The sequence below is a fragment of the Bos javanicus genome, chromosome 21 (assembly GCF_032452875.1).
Source record: "Bos javanicus breed banteng chromosome 21, ARS-OSU_banteng_1.0, whole genome shotgun sequence".
Taxonomy (NCBI): domain Eukaryota; kingdom Metazoa; phylum Chordata; class Mammalia; order Artiodactyla; family Bovidae; genus Bos; species Bos javanicus.
The window spans coordinates 6,777,485-6,797,104 of NC_083888.1; the positions used below are offsets into that span (position 1 = coordinate 6,777,485).

The 19,620-nt window shown below is 38.9% G+C and overlaps 1 protein-coding gene across 3 annotated transcripts in view; it reads right to left on the bottom strand.

Moving 5' to 3' along the window:
• Positions 1–10,459: 10,459 nt before the first annotated feature.
• The window catches only part of LRRC28 (leucine rich repeat containing 28), a 193,629-nt gene continuing 184,468 nt past the window's right edge, over positions 10,460–19,620 (bottom strand). For all 3 annotated transcript variants that reach the window (XM_061394269.1, XM_061394272.1, XM_061394273.1), the window contains one exon: positions 10,460–10,756. In XM_061394269.1, the coding sequence (XP_061250253.1) occupies positions 10,684–10,756 (73 nt within the window). In that variant the 3' untranslated portion in view covers positions 10,460–10,683. The remainder of the gene's footprint in view (positions 10,757–19,620) is intronic.

Sequence of the window (19,620 nt, forward strand, 5' to 3'; positions counted from 1 at the left end):
GTTACTTCAAATAGTAAAAGTAACATTAAAATGTTTTGTTATGAGAAAGCTTCAGGTTAAGAAAGAAAGCATTCATTTAACTAAAACTGTGAACTGTGCAGTGTCTCAGCAGCTTATGGTGATGAAGTACCAGATGGCATATTTTCAGACGCGGCTGTAGCTAGCTGCATTGGCTGTTTAAGAATTTAGAGAAAAACATGACACGAAAGTGGTACACGGGGAACTTGCAGATTTTTCTAGAAGGTTCTACATATTCAAGTAGAATAAGGACGATTTTAACATTGATAAAATGGAAAATGCAGTTTGCGATTTATGGCCACTACAATTTCTGGTTAAGATCATTAAAATATTTACCTGCAAATAATGGGAATCATCTGATAGAGAGTAACCTGATCTAAAGTAGAAATGATCCACGTTTGTACAAATTATCTGTGAGTTTGGCACAGAGGCTGAGAAGGAACCTGTGAGAAAGCTGAAGGTGAGGTGGGGCAGGACGTGATGAATTCTATTAAAGGAATTTGCCACATCTTCTGAGGTGAACTGCCAATTCAGATACATCATGATTTGTGAGATCCATGCAAAGATATGGGGCTGGGGAGGACTGTCCCAAAGGAAGATGGCGTGTGAAGACAACTCCTTGAGGTGGCCAGAGGCACAGGCAAAAATCAAGTCATTTCTTGCTTTCTTCTCGCTATTTGTGATATCAGATGATTCTGCTCTTTAATCTCACATTGCCATGTTTACCTTTAGAATGAATTTCAGTATTTCCCCATATCTCTTTTCCTGTCAAACACTGCAAATCCTGGGACCTTTCATGATGGATCAGGCATCATTTCTTCTTTAATGACCTGCAGAACTCCAGGCCTTCCCTTCACCTTCATCCCCTCGCTTGGCACAGTCTCGTTCAGTAAAGAGAGATATGCTTCCTCTGTCTACATTTCCTAAGATCTTCAGAGGCACCATGACCACCTAGGCCTTCAAGACACAGTGCGGCCTCCCGCCCCCTGGCCGATGAGCATCTCAGCTGCTGCGACGTGAACGACTGGCAGCAAAGAAACGGGGGCCTTGGTGGGGGGGCTGGTTTGCTAGAGGCAGAGAACACCAGCAGTATCAAATGCAGTTTCTTTCCTTAAATTTGGATTTTGCTTCCCTAACCAAGGTGCATATTGTTAAGGCAAAGGAGGACAGCAAGAAAACGCAGGTACTGGTGACGTGACACTCACTTTTTGAGTCATGCCTTCTTCCTGCAGTGGTATTTCTCATCACCTCCACCTTTCTTTTCTCTCTGGCCTTTATCTCTTCACTCTTCACGCTTCCTCAGTCTACAGAGTTCCTCAGCCACTTGTCTCTGAGCCATGAAAACTCTCCCCAAAGGTGTAGTTTGCTCCTCCCCACCCCTCTGCGACTAATCTTGTCTTTTTCAATGTCATTTTCTTGTTGGCATTAACACATTTCTTTCTGTGAGTTGCTTGTTTTAACTAAAAAGCTGTATCCCATATTTTGTTTTTGCAGGGATCCCAGATTATTGTGCTAACTATAAGTATTTTCACTGAGAATCTGATGTAAGTCAATGTTTTGAAATTAATATTAAACAGAAGCTTAATTGATCAGATCCCAGCTCATTTTTTGTTGCTGTTCTAGAAAAAATATGCCAAATGGAAATGTCTGGGGTGGGAGAAAATCTCTTTACTGAAAACTGTAGTGGTTGTGGCATACTAGACAATTGCACTAATAAAAGTACATTTTGAATGAAATCCTAGTTCAGGGCTCTAGTCACAGTGACTTTGACATTATATAAAAAGTTAAAGTTTTCCAAGATTGCTCTAGTTGAAAAGAACTAAACTGATGATGTATATCTATAAAAGTAGTAGCAATCTGATACTTGCTTATAAAATTTAATCTCCCATCTGCCTTCCCAAATACATTGTACTACATAAAGAAACTAAGAGAAATCGATGCTTTCAAGTACAATAAAAGCAAAATTTTTTGTTTAAAAATGTATTAAATATATATACTATATTACATAATATTGGTAAAAAATTGTAATACTACATAACCAGTATGTATGTATGTATTTTTATTGATATGATTTTCACAAAATATTAGTTGAATATTTTCACAAAATATTAGTTTATAACTTGAAAGCAAGTTATAAAATAGTTTGTATGCTAAGATGTCATTTAAGTAAATCCACAAGTGTATGTGTAGCATTCATAGAAAAGACTGAAAAGACAAATACTTAGGAAGGGGTCATTGGGAGAGTAAGCTTTTTCTTCTCCTTCTCTAGGCTGCAGTATTGCTTTTGTAATTAGAAAAAAGCCTACTTTAATATGAATTACAAGATGTAAAAAATTACACAGATAAAGAATTCTTATAGGAAGATAGGGGTTAAATAAAAAAGAGCAGATTTTCCTTTTAGGGTCATCTACCAAGTGCTTTTATGCATGATTGCATTATATAATCAATGTACAGGACTCCTTAATCATAACTCACAACACAATTTACTGGATTGTTTCAAATAGTAAGATCATACAATAATACTGCAACTGGATTTATATTTTTCTTTTAAATTTTTTTACCAGACCAATCACCTAAAATTAAAGAACATAAACCTGAAGAGGGCAAGATATAACTACTGTGTCTTATGCATAATTACAAAATCTCTTTTAATTTAAAATCTAAACATTGTTTTGGTCTACTGAATTAGACTGCATATCCTCAAAGTGGGTGTAATTGTTTGGTCAATAAATTAAACAGTGATCTTTATCAGTTTCAGAGAATTATTAATAGCCTTGGATAGAAGTATTTTTTAAAAATCATGATAAACACATAGCTGTAATTATGATGAAAAGATACAAAATGACCTTTAGTAAATAATACCTCCCTATAAATTTTGTTCTAGATAAAAAATGGTACCAGTGTTGTAAACTAGGAAAAAAGCAATATGATTTACAAGTACTTTACAGAAGAGTACTTCCTAGTACTTTACAGAATTTTCCACTTGATTATATTTTCAAACACATTAATTTCATGGTGTTTTACTTTCAGTGGTGTCTGTTCCTTGAGGGGCCTCACTGGAATGGTGACTGTTTGTTCAGTGGATTAAGAGAGTTGGAACGCTCACCACCTGGAATTTTTAAATTACTGTGGATTTGGCCTGATGCTGATGTTAACCAGTAAGCACAGACTCTAAAACCAGATGAGTGTTAATACTGAGTTTCCATTCACTTCACAGCCACAGTGACTGCAGTTCCATTCTTGGATTCTGGAAGGATTATTGGTCTATTGAAAAATAGCTTGTTAACAGGTATGTAAAGTAAGCTGTATCACTGGTTTTAAGTTGAGATATAATTCACATACCACAAACCATCCCTTCAGTGTGTGCATTGTTAGTATATTCACAAGGTTGTGTAACCATCAGGACTATCTAACTCCAAACCGTTTTCATCACCCCATAAAGAAACGCCACACTCGTTAGCAGTCATGACCCACTTCCCCGCTCCCCCTATCCAGGAAAACCATTAATCTATGGTTTCTTCTTTTACCCATTGATTAAGAATGTAATGTTAAATTTCCATATATTTATAAAATTGCCAAGTTTCCTTCTGTTAGTTGTTTCTAATTTCATTCTCTTCTGGTCAGAGAACATATTTTGTGTGATTCAATCGTATTAAAATATTAAGACTTTTTTTACCCCAAGGAATGCTCCATGTGCACTTTAGAAGAATGCGCATTTGCTGTTGTTCTACGTATGTCTGTTAGGGCTACTTGGCTTAAGGTGTTGTTCAAGTCCTCTCTTTGTTGACTTCTCTTTAGTTGTTCTATCCAAAATTGCAAGTGAAGCACTGAAGTCTCCAACTGCTATTATTGAATTGGCTATTTCTCACTTCAACTGTATCAGTTTTTCCTTCATGTATTTGGCGCTCTGTTGTTAGGTACATATATGTGCATAATTATGTCTTCTTGATGGACTGATCCTTTTATCATTATGTAATGTCTTTGTCTCTAGTAACAATTTATGCCTTAAAGTCTCTTTTGTTTGAGATTAATATAGCCACACTAGCTCTTTGTTAAGTTTGTGTGGTATATCTTTTTCCTTTCTTTTTTTTTTGGTTTTACTTTCAATCTATTTGTTACTGATTTGTAGGCAGCATATGGTTGGATCATGATTTTTACCCATTCTGCCATTTCTACCTTTTGATAGGAGTGTTAATTCATTTACATTTAATATAATTACTGATAAGGTAGGATTTAGTCTGCCATCTTGCTATTTTTCTCTCGTCTTTTTTTCTATTCCTCCCTACTTCCATGCCTTCTGTTGTGTATTTTTAGTGTGCCATTTTTGTATCTTTTGTATCCTTTTTGTATCTTTTACTATATACTCTTTAGTTATTATTTTACCACATATTTCTTAGTGTTTTCCCTGAGGATTATAATATCTTAATAGTCTAGTTTTGATTAATCCCAGCTTAATCTCAGTATTATACAAAAAGTTTGTTCCCATACAGGCTTGTTCCCTCTCCCTTTCTTTGTACTGCTCTTGTCACACATATTTTGTTTTCTCACTTTGTGACCATCAACAAAGACTTTTAACTTTTTAATGGAGTTGCCTCTTAAATTAGGAGTAAAAAAAGTTGTGAACAAAAACTGCATTTATGCTCTTTTATATTTACCCCTGTAGCTCCCTTTACCTGTGCTCTTTATTTCTTCATGTGCATTGGAGTTACTGTCTATTGTTCTTTTATTGTAGCCTCAAGGACTCTGTTTATTATTTCTTGTAGGACAGGCTTGCTAATGCTGAATTTTATCTGAGAATGTTTTAATTTCATCTTCACTTTTGAAGGATTGTTTTGCTGGAAAGAAAATACTTGCTTGACAGTCATTTCGTTTTGCACTTCCAAGAAGTCATCCTTCTCCCTTCTGGTCTCCACATTTTCTGATAAGAATTTCTTGTGTATGAGTCAATTTTCTCCTAGTCTTTATCTTTTGACAGTATGATTATATGTCCAGGAATGAGTTTGAATGTATCCTACTTCAGGTTCATTGAGCTTCTTGGTATGTTAATATTTTTCATCAAATTTTGAAGTCTTTGGTCATTATTTTTTCAAATATTCTTTTTCTCTTCTCCCTTTATGTGACTCCTGTTATGCATATATTGCTACACTTGATATTATCTGATGGGTTTTCAAGGCTCTATTAATTTTTATCCATTCTCTTTTCTTTCTGTTCCTCAACCTGGTTAACCTCAATTGACCTATATTCAAGTTTGCTGATTCTTTCTTCTGCCTACTCAAATCTGATGTTGAGCCCCTCTGGGGAATTTTTCATTTCAGCTATTTTTATTTAAACTCTACAATTTATGTTTGTTTTTTTTTAAATAATTTCTTTTTATTTATGTTTTCTACTCAGTGATACATCACTTTCATACTTTAGTTATATGAATGTATTCAAATAGTCAATTTAAAGGCTTTACATATTCCAACGTTTGGACTTTCTTAAGACAGTTATTGACTTTTTCCACTTTTTATGGGGCACGCTTATTTTTTGCAAGGCTCGTAATTTTTCTTTGAGGAAAACGAATAGGATAACTTTAGAAATTAGGTTTACTTACCCTTTTGCTAAGAGTTTGATGAAGTTGCTGGTTTTGGTTGTCCAGCAACTCATCTGAACTAATTCTTTAAAGTCCATATTCTTCATAAAAGATAGACTCTGAAGTCTTTCTCAGGTAGTTTCTTAGTCACCCAATGATTAGACAGTACTTCCATAAGCACCCGAAACCAATAACTCTCCCAGTCTTTGCTGACAGCTTTGTGTGTGTGTTGGGACATCCTCCAACACCCAAACCCAGCCAGGAGGTTGACAACTCTGCCTTCATCTTCACTTTCTGCTTGAGCAGTTCACCAAGATCAACCTAAGGTGAGAGTTAGGATGTCTCCAGGTCTTTCCTGAGCAGAAGTAACAATCCTTGGCTTGTGCAAAGTCCTTGGTCTATGTGTGTACAAGGTCATCTAAATTCCCAGGAATGGCAGAGCTTTTCGAAGCCTCTCATTACTCAACTTTTCCTTTTTAGTTTATGGTTAGCCTGTGGTTTGCTCCAATGGTTATCACTTCAGGCAGCCACAAATGCCTCTGATTTTTTCTCATATAATACTTGGAAAAGCATTGGTGGCAAACTCTGATCAGAGAAAATAAAGACAGTCTCACAAGTGAGGTCTTCCAGGAAACCACCAGACAATTCTCTGGGAATGAGGCATTGAAAGAGCTCCAACCCCATTCTTCCAGTGGCTTCTATGCTGCTGCTTCTACCATGATTGTGAACTGTTGTTCTTCAAGGATAAGCAGAACTAGAAGTGGGCAGGGGGGATGGAAATAAGACTAGTTAAAATACCGTAAAACTTAACAGTTCTTACTGAGATTCAGCTATTTCTCTTGCATAAATATTTCTTGGGATACTGCAAGATTAATTTCCAGAGTTCTGAAAAAAGTTGACTCTGATTTTTTTTGCAAATTTTTTCCTTGTCTTTATGGAGGAGAGAATTTCCAGAGGTACTCATTCCATCATTTTGGCTTGCTTTAAGTATTTAATGTCTTTATTTTTCTTAACAAAGTGAATCTGGTTAAAACAATAAAGTCATCACCATTGACATTTCTGGGCATTGACATGGTTAAAGCTCAACTATTCTATAAACAGCAGTATCTGTGAGAATGACCAAAGTGGATATAATATGAATTGTAGAAAATATCCACACTATAAATGAGCCGTGTCAAATGTTTCATTCAGCAGACTCACAATATTGGAAAATTTTTTCACAATATAAAAACGAAGGAAGGAAGGAATCTTGGTGTACTCTAGTCTCAAAATTTCTATGAGAAGCAAAACCTGACAGGTAGCAAGGATAATCCACACTCTGCCATAAGGTGAATTGGAGGCAGGGGGTCTGGGGGAAACCTGGCCAAACCTTGCAAGTCTCTTAATTACATATAGAAATGACTTCCAAATGCTCCACCTTCTGTCCAGCTACCACACTGGGATGTCAGTACTTTTCGGTCTCTGTGTACCATATAGTCACGCATCAAAGAGAATATCCTAGACTGTGAAGCAGTCTCTTTTCCTGACCAAAGATAACAGGCACTCAGCTATGATCAATCCCTTTCCTGGAGACACTTGCATCACTTTCAGATCTATTAGCTACTAGCACAGGGAGGTACTTCCTGGGTAGGGATAGTGAGAATTGAATGAGTTTTAGATAGCCATGTAGTTATTTTCGAGAATACAGACTTCATAAAAATTCCCTCAGTTTAACAGAAGGCAAGATATTCACTTAATTTTCATGGATAAATGTAGAAGAACCTCATCAGGAGTATAAGCAAGAGTTGATGAAAACTGCAAAAATAGTAAGAGCATAATAAATTGTCCAGGGTTATGTAAGGATACATTTTAAAACAAGACTCCTGATTTTTAAATAAGATTATGAGTCTATGAAATGAATTTACATCTCAACATTGAATTACATCAGGGTGCATTAGTGTTGGCCCAGTTAAGAATCCATGATCATAAATCATCTGAATAAAAATGTTTTGATTTCTCCTGAAGCAGTGTATCATGTTTAAGCCTTTTACAGTAAAGATGAACATGTCTGATTTTTCAACACAGGAAACAGAAACCTAATTTTACTATTAATAATTTCTAAAAGTGGCTTTGAAAGAGATTACAAAATATGTATTTTAGAGAAAACTATGTGTAAAGCCTCGTAAGCCAACTGGTATTGAAGTATTTTTACTTAAATTGTGAACATTTTAATTTGTGGAATTAAATGTGGAAGAAAAGAGAGATGTACATTAAACTAGGAAGACAAGCCAGAGTGTGAAAGGTTTTAATGAGTGTTGAGTACGTTGACCAAAAGATATTTAATGTAGACCATGCTTTTCCAGAAAAGGAGGGTCAGATTACAAAGGAGTTCATCCTTCTATTAATCAGAACATATCCTCCACTAGCCAGGGCTCTGCTGTGTATTGGTCAGTTTTAAAACTACTAAAGTGTGCTCAAAATATGTATTTTATTCATCAAAGATGCAACATTTCATTGATCTATGCGATGTTATGTAATTGAGGATTTTGGTATAATAACAACTTGGCATTTCGAAGAACACTGATACAGTAATCCAGTTTAAATGGACCCTCTTTGAACTCTATCTTAAGAAGGTCTATGCCCAAAAGGGTATCCTGGATTTTAAAATTTACCAATATCCACATATCAGATTACTGATGTAAACTTACCTGAACAGGCTATATTTTCCAAATAATTAACTTTTGGGGCATTATTATAATTGCATGAAGTATTTCTCTACCTAAGATAATCATTGCTCAGGAAAACACATATATAATAACTTCAGAATTTTCTGCAAAGCTCTGGACACAATTAAATATTTAGAATGTAGGCAAATCTTCTCCAGTCTACAACACTCCTTTATAGTATTAAAAGGTTAAGAATGACACCAAAGAATGAACATCACAAAGAAGTCAAATTATAAGTTCCATTTCTCATCAATTAAATTGGGTTCTGCATCAAATTGGGTTCTGGTCTCAGGATTAAGGCTGAGACTATCCAAATGTTGTCTGCCCAGCCCACTGCTGGAGTTCAACTTACATTATTCATACAGAGGCTGCTTGGATTGTAGCTGTCTTTGTAAAATCTCAAACAAGTTAAAAGTATTACATATCCTTGTTTCAATAGAATCCTGAATATTAGGTTATCAAATTTCACAACTCCATTTTAAGACATATGATCGTACAGGGAGAAGTAGAAAGATGTTGAAACATATTAATGTCACTTAAATGATAGGTAGCAGCCTCTTAGGCCTGAACCACATTTGTGAAATTTCATGCCACATTTTCACCTCCCAATTTATATACATGGAGGGGTTACACTAAAACTTCAATTATTCCAAAAGATGAAAGAAGTGTTACATTTGATATAGATCTTCAGTTCCTATTATACTATAAGCCTTTGAAAGATTAAGGCTGAAGAGGCCAAGTTATGAAAGGGACAAGAGGAAGTAAGAACAGTGGAAATACAGTTGATAATGTTCTGCCTTCACCATTCTATGTGTATAGTCTGCCTTCCGGGCAGCAGGTGGTGTGACTGTGAAAAGATCACACATTCGTCAGTAACTATGTAGGATTTTTTAGCACTGTTAGAGCCTAGCATTACAGATTTAGGGCAGCTAATAAAATTCCATAAACCAAATTTTTGACAAATATGAAATTTTTGGAAAATAATTTTCCTACCAAGTAAACCTTCTTGGTGTACTCCCTTTTAGTCCTGCCTTTAGAGAAAACTATGTACAATTAAACTTTTTAAAAATGTAAAAAAAGATTAAGTTCACGGCAACCAGATGAACATCTGGCAGCAAAGCAACATTAAAATGCCATCCTTTCAAAGGAAGAGCAAATATGTGAGTCCTCCACTAAGAGCATTATCTTATGTCAGAGTACAATCTCACACTTTCCATTTATGGCCTTTTTGCAAAAGTCCAAGGCTGAATTTGGACCTGCGTTTCCTGTGTTTTCTCAGTGTTATCTGGACAAGAGTGTGTCAAGTACTTAAGAAATCTAGGGTCAAAATGAAGATTATCTAAGGCTGCAGGTATTTAAATAAATGTGCACAGACTGTACTTAGAATCACCTTGCTAAAAACTAGTAGGAGAAGTAGCTGAGACTTGTTTATCATATGTAACAAAGATATTTCAAAGTCAGTATAAGTTTAACCATAATCCATCTAACAAGAAACACCAGAGGTCATATTTTGATGTGTTCTCTTCTCCCTTTCTCAGTAGCCAGAAAATGTTTAAATCCAGAAAGAAAAGAATCAGATTCTTTTAAAGCCTCAAATATTCTTCAAACTCTTCTCAAATAAAAAATAATCTTATGAGGGAATAAAAAAATTCAAAAATTATTTTTTGTAGTCTTTCAAAAGTGTCTATTTCATTTATAGTCTAGTTTTATTTTTAAAACCCTCACAAAATAGGTTGCAAAACTTTATAAACAAGGTTGTAACTTTCCAAAGGGTGTGTGCTAGGACCCTTGTGAAGCCCCTGCTAGAGTCCAACTTGGAGCCAACTCAGGCACCCTCTCTCTCCTCCCCCTCACCCCCAACCCCCACCCCCACCCCTCTGCCAACGATTCAATACTACTGAGGTCATAGGGTTGGCTGAAATTTGTTAAAAACATGGAGAGTAACCTCTGGGGAATAATTCACTGGGGAAAGAAAGACAGAGGAGAAGATTACAAGTACCATTGAAGGTATATATGTTTAAAAGTTAATTTGGTTATATTATCAAGTTATAGTTCTTCAGGGAGCTGAAACTTGCTCTAAATTAGATTTGGGGAGGCATATCAAACTAAATAGTCTGCATATGAGACACACTCACATAAAAAGAAAAACACAGAAGACCAAGGGTTCTTAATTTGGAGGAGGATATATTCCAACTTGGGGGAAGGGTGAAGGCATTTCAGTTCTGAAGCTCGATCGTGACGTCTCCAGAGTCCTGTAGTCTCTGAGTGTGGCAGGACGCAAGGGCTGCTGGGCCTGGCTGGACTCTCCACCGCTTTGCCGCACAGTGTGCGATATGCAGGCAACTGCAGTGTCAAGCTGGCACCACTCCTGAGGCTCTTGAGTGTTTATCAACTCAGTAGGTCAAAAGTCTGCAGACATTGGGTGGAGCAGCAGTAAGCCACAAAACTCACAGTTGTCCTCCTGGGGAAAGAGGGGGAGATGAACACAGTTCAAGAGGAAAACCTCAGGATTCCTTCCATTAGAGACAGTCTTTTTCTTGGTTAAAATAAAGAATTAGGTATGGTCAACAGAACACACAACAGAAATGCAAATTCCTTTTAAAACTGAGCACTGGAATCAGGTGAGGTATGCGTATGCTAATTTTATTAGCAGCTTTCAGACAACACCTCCATGTTAGCTGGAGTGGGTTGACCTGCCCTCCTCCAGGGGATCTTCCCAACCCAGGGGTCAAATCCGAGTCTCTTATGTGTCCTGCAGTGGCAGGCAGGTTCTTCACCATAGTGCCACCTGGGAAGCCCCCTGTGTTAGCAGCTAAGGAAAAATAAGCTTCTTCCATGTTATGGTCTGAATTCTACTTACTAGACCCAGTGCGATGAGAGAATTTGAAATATATTATAAAAATCATGTAATTGAAAATGTCACCAATTTAAATAGAACATATATATACATACACACACACACACACACACACACACACACCCCAAAGAGTTTAAAAAACACAATTTTAAGGGATTTATCCTACAAATGTATTCCCACAGATTGCTTATAGAAGTAATTTCAGAATCTGAATCCCAGAGTTTGAGGGTCTTCTCCCACAAGCAGAGGAATCCCGTCTCAAACTCCACTTGCCATCTGCCTGCAGTGAGTCGTGAGCCAGTCTGGGCGGCTCCAGTGGCTGGATGCCTTGTTTTCCCACCAGAAGTGCTATTCTCTGGTGAGGAGAGAATAATCTACTGTTGATTCCACAGGATTCCTGTGCTGGCTGTTTTCTCTTTTCCCCACTCCTCAACCCAGTCTTTGCCTTTCTCTGTGGTGGCACCAGTGGTAAACAACCCACCTGCCAATGCAGGAGACGTAAGAGGTGTGGGTTCAATCTCTGGGTCAGGAAGATCCCCTGGAAGAGGGCATGGCAACCCACTCCAGTATTTTTGCCTGGAGAATCCCATGGACAGAGAAGCCTGGTGGGTTCCAGTCCATAAGAATTGCAGAGTTGGACTGAAGTGACTTAGCACACACATGTAGTCCGAGAAGGTGACCTCTATAGACCCTACCTCCGAAGCTGCTGATGCCACAGCCAGCGGAAGAGAGAAAAGCTGAACTTTTCTTTCTTCTTTTTAAGAAAAAGTCGAGTTAATACAGGTATAGGTACATACAAACACAGAATAAAATTCATCCATTTTAAGTCTACAGTTGAATGAGTTTTGAAATATGTACAAGTATTTAACACCACAATCAACATATAAACTATTTCTCATCTTTCTAAATGTTCCTTGTGTCCACTTGCAGCAAAGCACCATCCCCCAAACTCCCTGCCAAGTCTCTGGCAACCACTGATAAATCGTTTTGTTTCTCTATGGGCTTTAATTTTCTCTGGATCACCACAATCCTCCAAAAGAAGCTTTGCCATTATGGGTTCTCCTGTCTTAGATTTTTGTACTAGTCCTGGATTCCCCAACCAGCTAGGTTTGGCTGATATGAGCATACACCTCCCCTGGATGGACCTTCCTATATGGCTTTAGTTCTCACTGGGCTCCAGTCACACTTTTCAGCACCCAACCAGGCAGCTGACAACTCTGCCCTAGCCTTCACGTTCTGCTTGCACAGAGTCTCACTTCCTGCCAGCAGAAGTGAAAGCTCAGGGCCTTCTTGGGCCTTCTTTTGAACATGCCCACATTCTTATCCATGCACACGACCTTAAATACTCCCAGAAATATGTCAGTGTTTTTTGAAGCCCCTGCAGAAACCTCATTCTCCTATCTTCCCTTCCAGCCTTCAGTTCAGTTCAGTTCAGTTGCTCAGTTGTGTCCAACTCCTCCAACTCTTTGTGACCCCATGGACTGCAGCACACCAGGCTTCCCTGTCCATCACCAACTCCCAGAGCTTGCTCAAATGCATGTCCATTGAGTCGATGATGCCATCCAACCATCTCATCCTCTGTCATCCTCTTCTTCTCCTGCCTTCAGTCTTTCCCAGCATCAGGGTCTTTTTCCAATGAGTCAGTTCTTCACATCAGGTGGCCAAAGCACTGAGCTTCAGCATCAGTCCTTCCAATGAATATTCAGGACTGATTTCCTTTAGGATTGGTTTGAACTCCTTGCAGTCCAAGGGACTCTCAAGAGTCTTCTCCAACACTATAGTTCAAAAGCATCAATTCTTTAGTGCTCAGCTTTCTTCATGGTCCAACTCATCCATACATGATTACTGAAGAACTATAGCTTTGACTATAAGGACCTTTGTTGGGAAAGTAATATCTCTTTTTTAATATGCTGTCTAGGTTGGTCATAGCTTTTCTTCCAAGGAGCAAGCGTCGTCTAATTTCACAGCTGCAGTCACCATCTGCAGTGATTTTGGAGCCCAAGAAAATAAAGTCTGTCACTGTTTCCATTGTTTCCCCATCTATTTGCCATGAAGTGATGGGACCAGATGTCATGATGTTTGTTTTTTGAATGTTGAGTTTTAAGCCAGCTTTTTCACTCTCCTCTTTCACTTTCATCAAGAGGCTCTTTAATTCCTCTTCACTTTCTTCCATAAGGGTTGTATCATCTGCATATATGAGGTTATTGATATTTCTCCTGGCAATCTTGACTCCAGCCAGTGCTTCATCCAGCCCAGCATTTTTCACGATGGACTCTGCATACAAGTTAAATGTATGCAGCCTTGCATACTTCTTGTATGCAGCCTTGATGTACTTCTTGTATGCAGCCTTGATGTACTTCTTTCCCCATTTGGAACCAGTCTGTTGTTCCATGTTCGGTTCTAACTGTTGCTTCTTGACCTGCATACAGATTTGAAGGCAGCACTTTAACAGCATCATTTTTTAGGACTTGAAATAGCTCAGCTGGAAATTCCATCACCTCCACTAGCTTTGTTCATAGTGACGCTTCCTAAGGCCCACTTGACTTCACATTCCAGGACGACTGGCTCTAGGTGAGTGATCACACCATCATGGTTATCTAGGTCATTAAGATCTTTTTTGAATAGTTCTTCTGTATATTCTTGCCACCTCTTCTTAATACCTTCTGCTTCTGTTAGGTCCGTACCGTTTCTGTCCTTTATTGTGCCCATTTTTGCATGAAAGGTTTCCTTGGTATCTCTAATTTTCTTGAAGAGATCTCTAGTCTTTCCCATTCTATTGCTTTCCTCCATTTCTTTGCGTTGATCACAAAGGAAGGCTTTCTTATCTCTCCTTGCTATTCTTTGGAACTCTGCATTCAGATGGATGTATTCTTCCTTTTCTCCTTTGCCTTTTGTTTCACTTCATTTGTCAGCTATTTGTAAGGTCTCCTCAGACAACCATTTTGCCTTTTTGCATTTCCTTTTCTTGGGGACGGTTTTGATCACTGCCTTCTGTACAATGTGAACCTCTCTCTATAGTTCTTCAGGCACTCTGTGTATCAGATCTAATCCCTTGAATCTATTTGTCACTTCCCCTGTATAATTATAAGGGATTTGATTTAGGTCATACTTGGATGGTCTAGTGGTTTTCCCCACTTTCTTCAATTTAAGTCTGAATTTTGCATTAAGGAGTTCATGGTCTGAGCCACAGTCAGCTGCCGGTCTTGTTTTTGCTGCCCGTATAGAGCTTCTCCATCTTTGGCTGCTTAGTCTATTATTTGGCCCAACAGTTATTCACTGCCTCAGACATCTGTGAAGTTAAGCAATTGCTTGTAATTGTTTTGACAATTTTTGACAAATATCCTCAGGGAAGAGGTTTTTTGCACTGGTGAACTCTGATGGAAGAAATAAAAAGACAGGCTTGCAAGCAGGGTTTCTTAGTGAACCACCCTTTGAAGATGCTCCTACTTCCTCCCACACTTTTCCAATTGCTACCAGCTTGCTGGTTTTAACTGTGATTTCAGATCCTTAGTTTTCAAGGTTAAGACTAGAAGATGGGACTGTAAGTTACAACATCACAAAGATCTCTGTTCTTTCTGAGATCCAGCCACTTTTCTTGAATAAGTGCACTCCAGATTGCTGTAAGCTTTTTGTTAATTTCCAGAGTTCTGAAAAATTCAATTCTGACAACTTTTGCCAGTTTTTTCCCCTGCTTTTATGGAACAGTTGACTATTTCCCCTCACTCTATCTCTACCTCTCTGACCAGAGCTTTTATTGGGCAGGCCCCTCCTGATGGCTCTAGTTCTCAACAGCCTCCAGATCTTCCTTTGTTCTTTAAGCCAAAAGATTAAGAATAGTAAACCTTCCTACTGCTGTGAGTTCCCAGGTACTTTCTCATCCCTGTGGGTGCTCTGAATCCTGCCTGAACTCCTATAAGTAGTCCCTCACCATTAATTCCTTTTCAACATTCCAGCTTATGTGTGCTTTCCAGCCAGTACCATGGCTGATTTAGTGTGTGTTAGAGTGAGTGGCCTAAGGAACAGTCCATCAGAGTGGGATTCTGGGGTTGGGTTGGTGAGGACATGAATGACCTCCTTGCTAGGGAAACAACGGGATATCACTGATCACTTGAAGCTGTGGTATCACGATGACTTGAATGGTCACTCAGACTGCCAGTGGAGGATAAGGTGCTGGGAGATCAAGTGTGGTGGTACTTGATTGCTGTGGCATCATGATTAATTCAAAGACTGTGGAAGGAGATGGAGTCTTCTGACTGCTGAAGAGATCCCCCCAAATCCCAAGCCCCCTCAAAAAAAAATAGATAAACTTAGTGACTTAAACTCTCAATTCAAGGCATAGGTAGAGAATCAGAAAGTTTCTATATGGTGGCCTTAGAGGAATTCTTATTTTATGAAGCTGTGTGAGCGACATGCCTGAGGTCTGAGTGTACAAGCTGCAGAACCACATGCCAGTTACAGGTATATTTATGCTAAGTCTCTTATGCTAAGATAAAGGTTCTGGCTGGGAAAGGGTGAGGACTTGAGACTTGAGATGGAAACCTTTGTGTAGACAGGAGGATAAGAACCTTAAACCTCTAATATCTCTAAACATTTCTTCACATTAGAAACAGCCTTTCTTGCCTTCTAAGAAAACAAGCAGTCACTTGAATAAAAAGATTTCACTGACTTCATCTGGTGTGGTTACCTAAAAAGGAAATTTCTCTTCTTAGGACCCACATGAACAATACTCCCTGCCTCTAGGGCCGTAGAGAAAGTAAAATCCCAGCATGATTCAGAGTTAATTGCAAGAGCTGCTCCTGGGAGAGATTACATACATGAAGGAATCTTGCCAAATTTTATTTGCAGGAATTTGAAGAACTATGGAGTCTAAGTACATTAGCTAGTGAGAGTAAGTCTAAGACTGGATCAGGCCAAGGAGGGTGTTTCACATAGGCCTTAGGATTTAATGTGTTCATTTGAGTACCTATAATAGTTAATAGAAGTCTTGACCCAGTAGAGGCCTACAGTCGGTGAGAAAGAGATGCTGGAACTTTCACTGTATAGTCCAGAGGAAGAAGAACAAAGGCTTAGAGAAATGGGGATGTCATAGTGGATCCAATGAAGTGTAACCTGCTCAGTCATTACCTGGAAATCTCTGGGAGGGTCAGGAAAGCAGTCCCTTCACTGAAACATTAAAATATGTATTGATGAGGGGAAATCAAATTGGAAATAGCAAACACACTTGATACTTAATACAACTCATGCTTACTAGAGGTGACAGAGAAGGCCTGCAAAAGTTCAGGTATCTGCCACATTGGTAAAGTTTCAAATGGAAAGAAGAGTTACATCCAGAACTGCTCACTATGAAGAAACAGATACATACTTGTGGGTTCCTTTGGATTTTGGAGGCAAAATACATTTTGGTGGGAGCTATTGGTTGTACCAAGATGGAATAGCCCCATTGCTCCCAGGTCCTTTCTCTTATAATTAAAATAACACAACAAGCAAGCATTGGAAGACTCTGAAAGACAGAATGAAGATAGACAGCCTAGGACCCTAGGGCTTGAGAAGCAGCACAGCAATGGTGAATTCCCTCGGCTTCCTTACTGCCTCCCACATACCTCGGACAGGACTCTAGACGCTTCCAACCCAGAACCACCAACAAGCAGGAGCAAAAAACAAAACAAACAAAAAAACCAAATCCCCCAAACCTCCAAGAGAAGCCTGTTCTCCCTATCCAAAAGATTGGGACACAGAAATCCATCCATTTATATAGAAAGAAAAGCAATTAGTTGCTTAGGGCTGGGTATGGGGAAATAGAGAAATGACAGCTAAAGAGTACAAAGTGTCTTTTAGAGTGAGAAAAATGTTCCAAGATTGTCTGTGGTATTGACTGAACATACCTGTGACTATAGTAAAAACTGCTGAATTGTATACTTCAAGTGGGTGAATTGTATGATATGTAAACTATCTCAATAAAGCTGTTAAAAAATAATAGCACTGAAAGGAGAAACAGATAAACTCACAATAAGAGTGGGAACTTCAACATTTTTACTCTCAGCAACCAAACTACTAGCCTCTCAGCATAGGTACAGTAGAACTGAATAACTCAATGTACCAAAGAATCTAACTAACATATACAAAACACTCCACCCAATAGTAACAAACATACTTCCTTTTTCTCCCAGAAGCCCATGGGACATTCGCCAGGATAGACTATATTCTGATTCTGTGTTGAAGAACAAACCTCGCAAATTTGAACGAACTGAAATTATATACAGAGAATACATCCGGTTTCATCTCTGACATAAAGAGCCTAGAAGTTCTCATTCCTGTTTGTATAACAAGAACAAGCTGAACAAATTGAAAATCAGTAACTTTTCGCTATTGACCAGAGAACTGAGGTCATAGGGCAAACTGCAATTTCAAAATCTGGCAAGACAGATACCTCCAGAGGGTCACAGCTGAGATTTGCTTACCTGGACAGAAGATACTAGAATTGCAGGGAGGCTAAGTGTGGAAAAGCCTGAGAGTGAGATACTCCTTGGGGCTGCAATATTAGGGTGACCAGGACACAGGCAATGGCACCCCACTCCAGTACTCTTGCCTGGAAAATCCCATGGACTGAGGAGCCTGATGGGCTGCAGTCCATGGGGTTACTAAGAGTCGGACACGACTGAGTGACTTCACTTTCACTTTTCACTTTCATGCATTGGAGAAGGCAATGGCAACCCACTCCAGTGTTCTTGCCTGGAGAATCCCAGGGACGGGGAAGCCTGGTGGGCTTTTGTCTATGGGGTCACACAGAGTCGGACACGACTGAGGTGACTTAGCAGCAGCAGCAGGACCCAGGAATCTTATAAGGTGTCATGGTGAAAATCCAAAAAAGATCCCCTTGCTGCTCATTCAGGAAGAGGGAAAAGAGTAGTCACTATGTAACATGTCCAGAGCATCTTCCATACAAAGGACTGTTCTTCAGAGGGAAGAGCTTACTAACACCTTACCCCAGCTAGGGAAGGACATTCTTCCCACCCAAGCCTGCTTTGCCCTGCCCATTCCACCTAAGTGGGGAAAGCAAGATATGCAAGACAAGAACAATTTGTGAAGGTCACAGCCTAGAGATATAGGCCCACTAAAATAATGAGATATAATCACAAAATTGAGAACACTTCCCTCCCTCATTAATCACCAGAGTAAATGGCCTGCAGCATAAGGACAGTGGAGTATAGATCAAATTAATACCCAAAACTACTAACAATGAAAGATTAGAAAGAGAAATTAAAGAAACAATCCCATTTACCAGTGAATCAAAAAGAATAAAATACCTAGGAATAAACCTACCTAAGAGGCAAAAGACCTGTACTCTGAAACCTATAAGACACTGATGAAAGAAACTGAGGATGACACAAACAGATGGAAAGATATATTGTTTACTGGAAGAATCAATATTGTCAAAATGAGTATTCTACCCAAGGCAATCTATAGATTCAATGCAAGTACTATCAAATTACCAATGGCATTTTTCACAAAACTTTGACTGTGTATGGATCACAATAAACTGTGTAAAATTCTGAAAGAGATGGGAATACCAGACCATCTGACCTGCCTCTTGAGAAACCTGTATGCAGGTCAGGAAGCAACAGTTAGAACTGGACGTGGAACAACAGACTGGTTCCAAATAGGAAAAGGGAGTACGTCAAGGCTGTATATTGTCACCCTGCTTATTTAACTTCTATGCAGAGTACATCATAAGAAACGCTGGGCTGGATGAACACAAGCTGGAATCAAGATTGCCAGGAGAAATATCAATAACCTCAGATATGCAGATGACACCACCACCCTTATGGCAGAAAGTGAAGAAGAACTAAAGAGCCTCTTGACGAAAGTGAAAGAGGAGAGAATGAAAAAGTTGACTTAAAGCTCAACATTCAGCAAACTAAGATCATGGCATCCAGCCCCATCACTTCATGGCAAATGGGGAAATAGTGGAAATAGTGGGTGACTTTATTTTTTTGGGCTCCAAAATCACTGCAGATGGTGACTGCAGCCATGAAATTAAAAGACTCTTACTCCTTGGAAGGGAAGTTATGACCAACCTAGACAACATATTAAAAAGCAGAGATATTACTTTGTCAACAAAGGTCTGTCTAGTCAAGGCTATGGTTTTTCCAGTGGTCATGTATGGATGTGAGAGTTGAACTATAACGAAAGCTGAGTGTCAAAGAATTGATGCTTTTGAACTGTGGTGTTGGAGAAGACTCTTGGGAGTCCCTTGGACTGCAATGAGATCCAACCAGTCCATCCTAAAGGAGATCAGTCCTGGGTGTTCACTGGAAGGACTGATGTTGAAGCTGAAACTCCAATACTTTGGCTACCTGATGTGAAGAGCTGACTCACTGGAAAAGACCCTGATGCTGGGAAAGATTGAGGGCAGGAGGAGAAGGGGACTCCAGAGGATGAGATGGTTGGATGGCATCACTGACTCAATG